Source organism: Cydia strobilella, chromosome 5, assembly GCF_947568885.1.
Source record: "Cydia strobilella chromosome 5, ilCydStro3.1, whole genome shotgun sequence".
Taxonomy (NCBI): domain Eukaryota; kingdom Metazoa; phylum Arthropoda; class Insecta; order Lepidoptera; family Tortricidae; genus Cydia; species Cydia strobilella.
Window position 1 is genome coordinate 10,325,932 of NC_086045.1, and position 10,543 is coordinate 10,336,474.

The 10,543-nt window shown below is 37.7% G+C and overlaps 1 protein-coding gene across 2 annotated transcripts; it reads left to right on the forward strand.

Annotated features, from left to right (window-relative positions):
* Positions 1-2,133: 2,133 nt before the first annotated feature.
* Positions 2,134-10,256, forward strand: LOC134741429 (large ribosomal subunit protein uL15). 2 transcript variants are annotated; one of them, XM_063674202.1, is made up of 5 exons: positions 2,134-2,224; positions 2,391-2,454; positions 2,587-2,684; positions 8,799-8,951; positions 10,098-10,256. In XM_063674202.1, the coding sequence occupies exons 1-5, from the start codon at positions 2,222-2,224 to the stop codon at positions 10,224-10,226; spliced, it is 447 nt and encodes a 148-aa protein (XP_063530272.1). In that variant the 5' UTR covers positions 2,134-2,221; the 3' UTR covers positions 10,227-10,256. The 2 variants fall into 2 exon arrangements, with proteins under 2 accessions (XP_063530272.1, XP_063530273.1); XM_063674203.1 differs by lacking the exon at positions 2,134-2,224 and adding an exon at positions 2,273-2,296.
* Positions 10,257-10,543: the final 287 nt, after the last annotated feature.

Genomic DNA, 10,543 nt, shown 5'->3' on the forward strand with positions numbered 1-10,543 from the left:
ATAACAACAAGTACTAAAAAGTACGGAACCCTTGGTGCGCGCGTCCGACCCGCACTTGACCGGTTTTTAGTATTAAACTACGAAACGCACGATCCAGACAAATGGCTTAAAAATATGTGAACACGGATTTTATTGTCTGAGCGTACACATATTTTTGAGACTTTGGGAATGTATATATATTTATGCCCTTGACTGTACTCATCAATTAAAATGAGACAGTCCTGGGCCAAACTATAAGAAAGCTGTAAATGTCGATAGGTTATTGATCTGAGGTCGATACATCACTATGCCAAAAATATAACCTTTCATACTTAGCAGAAAAGTTCGAAAATATATGCAAAAATCTATATAGACTTGAATGCAAGTAATAATTACATAAACAACATATCGATTTCTATGTTTAGGGTCAGGTCCTATAAATTAATTTCTTCAAAACTGAACAAAACTTACCGATTAAAGGTTATCGGTTCGTGCGTATTTTCTTTTCTTCCTGTATGCGATTTACAGCCCTCGATCACACAAGACATTATCACAAAGGGAACTTCAAACCATTACAAATAAAAACTTCAGGAATATCAACAATATAATTAAAATAAACTAAGATGACCGCTGAAATTCCCGAAATATTTCAACTAAAATACTACGACTATGTCAAGTTGTTACAGTTGACACCTACCTGTGAAATAACGAACATATATTTTATTTGGCTGGATTATATTATAGAACCCATGAATCTAGTATAACTGGATCGGTCATGAGGGGTGGGGGAAAATGACCGAACGGGATAGTCTTATGTATCTTTCAGTAGGAGTAGCAGAGAAAGCGCTGTTATTGTTTGTCCTTGTCATAGTTTCACTTTTCCACCGCTGCCACAACCGAGGTTGTGGCAAACAAATAAGTACGTGACATGTCATGTTTGTTCGTTGCTTGTTCAATTATCGTTGTTTTGTATGAAATTGTGCTTTCTCTTATGAAATATAGTGATGGTTAGCATTTTGAATGCTTGAACTTTGATAAAATACTGGTGAATTGTTCTATAATCGTAATAAATAGCCGCTCTGAGCAAAAATATGAGATCATAACCTTTCACACGTAAGTACGGTATTTTACACCTTCCTCTTAACGCAATTTGTGAGAATAACATCGTAAAATTACGTTACACTCAAAGCAATGTAGAATCAAAGGATTTCAATAAAAATATCACAATTATTTACGCAAATTAACAAAACATTATTTGTAAAATTATCCGCCCAAATTACGTAGGTAGGTAGGAGTCTGAGGTCAGCCATTTTTAAACTTCTTCTTAATTTAGCTGCATAACAATCATGTTAGGGATACCAGATGAAAATATCATAATTTTATGGGTAATTTTGACCTCGAAGTTTTTTCGTACTTCTAATTCCAAAAAATAAATAAACAAATGTTGTGAAGATTAAATGTGGTGTACATTAATTGGTGTGATTGCGATTTGTGATTTCTTTAAATTAGAACCCATAATACATTTTATTTTACGTTTTATTTACTAAACATGTTTAGTTTTGTACCACCTGCGCGAATTATAGGAGGTATTTCATTGTTTATACGCCTAAAAAGGTCGGCCCATTGACATTTTATTTAACAATCCAGGGTAATCGCCCCAACGTGATATCAAATATTGGGGTAATTTTTACCAATATGGTATCCCCACGTTTATGACGTCATCTATGTCTATCCCTTACGGGCGCACGCGTATAGCTGGTCTATGTAATGCTAGGTCTATGATAGAACCACATAGGACCATTTGACATTTCCCTCAGTTCATCTTATGACAATACTGAAAAAAACGAAAGAACTTGCGGATTGTTGTCTCACTCACTCATAGACAAAAAGTAATAGCGTGTTGTGAATACGATATCTTTTACCAAGCTTTTATTTTTGCCCGGCTTCTTTGCTTTAGTCATTATTCTGAGGGTTTGACCCTCAGAATATTATTCTGAGGGTCAAACCAAATTGTCAGTAAATAAGAACAAAAAAACTATACTCATCCTTTTCTTTTGGGTGCTAGTACTAGTGTAAGACAAAGATAGTATGATTCTCTCTGTCTATGTTTGAAATGAGGCAGTCCTTTGACTTCAATGTCACTGTTCAATTTTATTCCTGGCAACTCCAAAATTTGACATATGTCAAATTGGAATATCATCCATTCTTTTTCTTTTGTGAATTTGACGTTGAAGCCGAAAATATGGTTGGTGTTTATTTCCCAATGTTTTATCAAATTTTATCAATGAAATCGTGTTAAGAGTATTTTATTTAAATGGTGCATATCGTGTAAAAAATGGATATTGTGGTGCTGTAATGATTATTTTGTTTCTATAGTGAAGTTGTATCATAACCTACGATTTATTCTGCAGGCCACCTCCAAAAAGAGGACTAGGAAGTTGAGAGGACACGTGAGCCATGGCCATGGTCGTATTGGTGAGTATTTCTTCTCATTTAGAACTTATTACACATTAAGGTGTTCGACTAAGATAACCTCATAATACCGCTTTTTTTGTTGGTTATTAGTATTTTTTTTATAATAATTATGTTAACATTTCCACATTCTAGGTAAACACCGCAAGCACCCTGGAGGTCGCGGTAATGCCGGTGGCGAGCACCACCACAGAATCAACATGGACAAGTACCACCCTGGATACTTCGGCAAGGTAAATCATTTCTTAAGATAGTTAGACCAAGATAGCCCATGCAGACTGCAAGTGTTATGTTAAACGTCAAACTTCTATGAAATGATGACGTATAAATAACACTTGCACAGTCTGTGCTGTCAAAATCGTTACAGTTATCTTGGTTTAAATCTATCAACCAATTTGTTATTAAAGCTATAGATTCACAATATTTTTTCATGTTGATCTAAATTTTATAATCTGTTCTCTTATAAATAACTGTAAAATGACTAATTAAAGTTCAATTTATTTGTTTTATTTGTGAAAATGTCAGATCAGATGCGATTATGCAGTCCCTAAACAGAACTGTTAACATTGGTGTCTGCTCGCCTTGCTAACTTGCTTGCAAATCACCAGTTGTCCACATCATACACCTGTGTGATGTACATTTTTATCAGATATATTTAAATGTAATTTGTGTAAACAAAATAATTGCATTAATTTCATGTTTAGTTATGGAAGTGGGTGTTTTATAGGAAAGCAGATCTACAGGTTGTCCCTTAAGTGACACGTCACAGTGACACTGGAGGTAAACCAGGCCAAGAGGACCCAAACCAACTTAACATGACCCCATAAAAGTGGCACGATTTTCAAGTTATTGCCAAATTAAGGTTTTTCATGAATTTTGACCGTTTTTAACATTGTTAGACTTATATTGACCGGGATATAGACCGTGATTACCTTTTGTATTTATTATATCGCGATATTATCACCGAAATTCGGGAGAGCACATGTGCTTACGTACCTGACAAATCCAGACTGGTTTTGTAGGGGTACCCTCATATTTCAATACACTACATGCCTTCCCCTCGAGATAGTTCACTAAAACTAACTTTCACTAATCACTGATAGTTCACTAACACTAAGTTTCACTGTTCATTGGTAATTCACTAATACTATTCAATTGTCTGTTACAAGGTCCTTACACTCTATCATATATATTTATACTAAAACTATCATCGTTCATCGTCTACAAGTCTTGGTTTGAATCTTCAGTCTGTTCATAATCAGACTCTGACAGACTCTCATAGGCATCTAGGGCTAATCTCTTGGCTTCCATGTTTTGTGGTGATGAAGGTGATCTTGTTCGTTTGTTGGTTGGCGGTATGCGTTGTTGGCTCTGGTTAAACGTATAATCCTGAGGCCCAGAAACCCTATGACATCAGCCCACTGTGAGGCCGGTGGAGTAGCATTTACTTTTACATTAATATCCTCATCCTCATCACTATCTTCACATGTTTTATTCACCTCCGTGTCCTGTAAAACTTCACGACCAGTATCTTCCGATGTATTCTGGCGGATATCTCTCGCCTCTCCCCCATGACCTTGTATCTGATTAATATGTCTTTTCATCAGCTTCCCATTCCATCTTATTATATACCTACAAATGCCTTGTCTCTTCTCTATGACTCCTTTCAACCAGCGTGGTCCTGAACTGTAATTCCGGAAATACACTGTCTGTCCCGTTTGAAATGAACGTACTTCAGTGTTTTCATTCTCCTCGCATACTTCCACTTTCTCTTGATTCTTAAAAGTGAGAGGATTTAAGTGGTCAAACTTTGTTCTGAAACGTCTATTATTCAAAAGTTCCGCCGGTGATTTGTCGCTAGTACTATTTGGTGTAGTACGTAACCCATAAAGTATTGTAGGTAATTTAACGTGCCATGGGAGTGTCGACTGTTTCCTCAATTTATTTTTAACTGTTTGAACCGTCCTCTCGGCCTGTCCATTAGACGCCGGATGGTAAGGTGGTGTCAACACTTGTCTTATCCCATTTGTTGATAGGAATTCTTTAAAGTGATCTGAAATAAAACTTCTGCCATTATCACTGACCAAGGTGTCTGGTAACCCTTGTTCTGCAAATATATCCCTTAATACATTTATTAATGTCAATGAACTCATATCCGGAACAATCTTAACTTCAGGCCATTTTGAATAAGCATCGATCAGTATGAGAAATGTTTTACCTTGAAATGGGCCCGCATAATCAACATGCAACCGTGACCAAGCCTTCTCCGGTCTTATCCACTTATGGCTCACTTGGGAAGGCATATTCCTGTTTTCAGCACAGGTTTCGCATCTTTTAACCAAATTCTCAATTTCTTTGTCTATGGCCGGCCACCAAAAATAACTTCGGGCTAAGGCTTTTGTTATTACTATTCCGTCATGATTGGAGTGTAATTCTTGTAGGATATATGGTCTCATTTTGACTGGTATAATTACCCGATTACCCCACAAAACACAATTTTTATACTCTGACATCTCATTTCGTTTCTGCCAGTACACTTTATATTCTACATCCACTTTGCTAGGCCACCCGTTCCGAATCCAGTATAATATTTTGCTCAGTGTATTATCTTTAACTGTTAGTTTAGCCACTTCATTTGCTGACAGTTCCAGGTCTGTCGGAGTTTCTTCTATAAGCAGGACTCCTAAGTATTCTTCTTCCGACGACTGGTCACGGGACGGCCACCTGCTTAAAGCATCAGCGTTTCCTAGTTTTTTACCTTCCACATATTGTATGGAGTAATCATAGGAGTTCAACAGCAAGGCCCAGCGAAGCATTCTCGGAGATATGACATTAGGAATGGGTTTTTTAGGTTCAAACAACCCCAATAACGGTTTATGATCGGTTCTGATCGTAATCTTCCGGCCACTAATAAACTGGTGGAATTTCTTAAGACCAAATACTATAGCTGCTGCCTCTTTGTCTATCTGACCATAATTCCTCTCATGAACATTCATGGTCCTTGAAGCAAACATAACCGGTCTGACAGATCCATCTTTCATCACGTGTTCCAAAACAGCGCCCAAGCCAAATTGTGACGCATCACAAGACATCCTTATCTCTTTATTCACATCGTAATGGACTAGAGTGTCAGTACTCGACAACATCTTGCGCAACTTTTCAAATGCCTTCTGATGCTGTATAGTCCACTGCCATTTCACATCTTTATTTAACAACTTATACAGCGGTTCAGCAATATTAGCTTTGTGTGGTAAAAACCGATCATAAAAATTAAGCAATCCTAAGAAAGCTTGGAGCTCTTTTACATTACTTGGGGCCGGTGTACCCTCAATTGCATGTATTTTATCTTCACAAGGATGTATACCACATTCATCAATGAGGAATCCTAAAAATTTCACACTTCTTACTGCAAAATTACACTTTTCCTTGTTTACCCTTAGGCCAGCTTCTTGTAATTTCTTTAAGACCATTTCTAACCTGGAGTTATGCTCAGCAACATCTGTGCCACTTATAACAATATCATCTAGTAACACAGCTATCCCCCTTATTCCTGTAAGCAAGGAAGACATTAGTCTTTGAAAGATGCCTGGACACGCTTTAACCCCAAAAGCTAGACGTTTCATTTTATAAAGGCCTTTCGGTGTATTTATTGTTAATAGCTGTGCTGTTGCCTCGTCCACACTAACTTGAGTGTATGCCCTTTCCAAATCAATTTTGCTGAAAATCGTGCCACCCTGTATGGCTGTGAAAGCCTCATCTAGAGTAGGCAGAGGATATGTATCAGTGTCGGTCACCATATTTACTGTAGACCTATAGTCACCACAAAGCCTTACATTACCATTCGGTTTCAGAACTGGTACTATAGGGGTAGCCCACTCGGAGTGTGCAATTGGCTCCAAAACTCCTTCCTCTACTAGTCTGTCTATTTCCTTAATTACTCTTTCCCTCAAAGCAAAAGGAATGGGTCTACTTTTCAAAAACTTGGGCACCGCTCCTTCTCTCGGTGTAATCTTCACTAATGGGCCTTTATACTTTCCCAAACCTTCCTGAAAAACATCGCTATATGTCTGTAGGAGCCCTTTAATTTCCTCGCTGTTTATTTTCAGATGCATGACTCCTTGAACCCGTATTCCGAATGGCTGAAACCAATTTCGCCCTAAGAGGCTGGGTCCGTTACCTCTGGCTATATACATTATAAGATTATTTTGTAAACCCTTAAAAGAAGCTTGCACTTGAATTTTCCCCAATATTCTTAATTGGCTATCTGTCCATGTAGTCAATGCAATATCATCTTCCTCTAATACAGGTAATTTCCCTTTCCAAATGAGTCTGGCTGTCACTTCAGAAATTAGAGTAAATGCACATCCCGTATCAACTTCCATGTCAATAATAGACCCCTCAATTGACACCTTTACCATAATGGGGTCAACTTTATTTTCTCTAACATTGTTTACATTTGCATATAATCCATTACAATTTGATTTATGTCCATCATCCTGTTTATTTTTTGTAAGACAGACTGCCTCAATGTGGCCAGTTCTGCCACACGCATTACATCTACTCCAACGGAATCTGCACTCTCCTCTGTGTTGCCTACCACACCTGAAGCATGGTTTATTCTGTTTGTCAACCTTTTTGTTAGTGATTTTGTTTACTTCCATGGGTTCATCTACCTCCACATTTGGTTTAGATGGTCCTGGCACTACAATAATACTGGAATCAAATGTGGCACTCTCATGTGAAAATGCTATCTCAGTTGCTTGAGTAAATGTCAGCTTCTCACATTGTAACAATTTCCTTTGAACCTCTTTGCTCCTAATACCACATACCAACCGATCTCGTAAAGTTCGGTCTAAGTCTGTAAAATTGCAATGAATACTCATTTTCCTTAAATTTGCCACATAATCTCTAACCTTCTCCCCCTCTTCTTGATTTCTTGAGTGAAACTTAAAAGATTCTACAATCTCATTAGGTGTGGGGTGGAAATGAGCCTTCAAAAATATCAAAATTTGTTTATAGGTTATGTCCCCTATACTTATCGGAGATGACAAAGAAACTATTAAGTCAAATAGTTGAGAGCCACACACCGCCAACAAATTCGCCTTCTTCTTGACGTCATCCACAATATCATTTGCACTTAAACAGAATTCAAACCTTGTAATGTAGTTTTCCCAGCAGCCATGACCCATATCAAATTCACCAAATTTAATACCCATTTTTTTGCACTTTGCACTTACAACTTCACAAAAAGTCACTAACACAGTCTAATACACGCTTTTACTCCGATTTGCCTCGTCGCCACTATTATATCGCGATATTATCACCGAAATTCGGGAGAGCACATGTGCTTACGTACCTGACAAATCCAGACTGGTTTTGTAGGGGTACCCTCATATTTCAATACACTACAGTATTATTTGTGAGCTCCCGATATTTCGCCGCAGTTACATGCATCATGTTCACGGGTGAGTCTAGTGAAACTAACCGTTCAAAACTTTAACATTGTTAGTGCCAGTGTGCACTCGGAAAGGTCTCGAAGTTAGTTTTTTTATGTGTATGGCATCATGAATAGTTAATTAAGATAACGGAAACTTAAAAAACCATGCCACATTTACTGGGGTCATGTTAAGTTGGTTTGGGTCCTATTGGCCTGGTCTATCTCCAGTGTCACTGTGACAGTGCACTTATGGAACACCCTCCATATACAGTTAAAATTTGTTTTTTTATCCTTGTATATTATATTCTGTTTTTTTATTCCGTAGACTAAAATGACATTTCATGTGGTACTAAGAAATGTCATGTCTTACACATGAAACGTCATTTTAGTCTACGGAATAAAAAAACAGACCTTAGTTATACCAAAGATAGATATAACTCCGTAATAGATGGATACAGTCTAAGGAAAAAACATGCCTCGAAAATCACGAAAATTTTATTCTCAATCAGATGGCGCCACTACCTTTGGCCTACTCTCGTATAGAGGGTGTTGACGGTTTCGTTTTTTATTTAACAATTTTAACGCGTATCAGTTAAAGAACATGGGTCAAAATCATATAAAAATAATTAATGCAAATATAACAAATCATTTATCCTTATATAAATACATTTTATCGTATTTTTATACATCTTCATTTTTAGTTTTAAAGTGTATCGATAGATGGCAGTGAATTTTCTGTGGTTACAAAATTTACTATGACAGTACCGCTCTATCTTATTATATCCCTCTTTGGTTATACTATATATTGGTAATACAAATGCCCACAATTTTACTCCATACATAACTTTCTCAATCAAGACAAATAAATAGGCAGACAGTAATTCTAACATACACTTATGACCATTTCCAGTTGGGCATGAGGAACTACCATCTTAGACGGAACAAGATCTTCTGCCCCGTCCTTAACCTGGACAAGCTGTGGACCCTGGTGTCGGAGCAGTCCCGTCTCAAGTACGCCAATGCCACTGACGGCAAGGTGCCCGTCATCAACATAGTTAAGGCTGTAAGTACATCACTAGAAGTGGACTAAAGCTTCGCTAAGCTAACCGAAAAAAATATAACTGCATGGCATTTGCAATGACAAAGTGGCATGTCATAATTTATGTCAAATATCTATGTAAATGTTCAGTTTAAGTTGTTGCAAAGTTGGCTTAGACAGACTCAACATCAAGAATATTTCTATTGTATCTTGGGACTGAGTGGTTGGAAGTTGAGGGATCAGGGGTTAGGATTAGGAGATAAGGGGCCTGGGGTTGTGGGGTCGGGGAATGGCGGTGGAAGGGTTGGTGGTTCAGGGTCGAGGGGTTCAGTGATCAGGGGTTGATGTGCTGTAAGGTTGAGGTATTGGGTCAGTGGCGGGGCGGGGATGGATTTAGTGTTGTGACAGGAATATTATGATTTCGATTTTAGTGTTAAGCATGATTATGTTTCTCATTCATGAGACACGCGTCGCTTATAAGCTTTCAACAATGCCTTAAAACTAAGAATTTTAATAAAAACTTTTTACAAAATAAAGAAACTCGCCTTCAAAAAGGATAAAATAAGATATTATCCGTTTTTAGGGTTCCGTACCCAAAAGTAAAAAACGGGACCCTATTACTAAGACTCCGCTGTCCGTCTGTTTGTCTGTCTGTCACCAGGCTGTAACTCATGAACCCTGATAAATGTATTTCTGTTGCCGATATAACAACAGATACTAAAAAGTACGGAACCCTCGGTAGTAGTCCGACTCGCACTTGTATGGTTTTTAAGTATATGCGTTACCAACTGATAATATGTTTGAAGTCGCTGCCAAGTCATAGTCACTGGATTTATTTGTTAAAATATTTGGTTTTATTGAACGATATGTAAAAAAAATACTTTCATGTGGTATATAAACTTCTTACTTAAATCCTTAATTTTTGAATTCACTCCTATTTCTACCAGAAACAACGCTACAAATCGGCATTTTAAGTAATAAAATTGACGCGCACATTTTTCTATCAGAGTTAAATTGCGACTGTCTTACGGCGGGCAGAGTATAGCCGACCTGGCCATATTGCGGCGACACGCGGCACGCCTCCGTCGGATATCTAGTATCTTCTATGATCTGAGGTATACAGTCTTAAATATTCAGTGACGTAACCGACGTGTCCTATTTTTGTTACAGGGTTACTACAAGCTGCTCGGCAAAGGCAAGCTCCCCAAGCAGCCAGTGATCGTCAAGGCGAAGTTCTTCTCGAAAACGGCAGAAAAGAAGATCAAGGACGTCGGAGGCGTTTGCGTCTTGTCTGCGTAATTTAAGTATACAATAAAATTCCATTAAAAACCCATTTGTTTATTTTATTATTGATTTTTTGGCATCCAAATATTTGGCGGTCTCGTTATCATTATGTACCACTGATCGAAACTAAATAAAATATCCGATTCATGAAAAGAAGTATGCATTCCCTTGCTTTGCTCAACAATTTACAACTAATATTATAAGCAGGAGTTGAAAATAGAGTTCCGGTTAATCCGGTTATAATATTAGCTGAAAATCGTTGAGCATCAGACAACGTTCGTCGCGATATCTATTGTCGAGTAGCATTCCCCTACCTGACGCTAGATGTCTAC

Bases quoted from the DNA above. Each gene is read 5' to 3' on its own strand.
- LOC134741429 (XM_063674202.1), top strand. The intron at 2,685-8,798 runs GTAAATCATTTC...GACCATTTCCAG, and splicing joins ACCCTGGATACTTCGGCAAG to TTGGGCATGAGGAACTACCA. The intron at 8,952-10,097 runs GTAAGTACATCA...TTTTTGTTACAG, and splicing joins TCATCAACATAGTTAAGGCT to GGTTACTACAAGCTGCTCGG.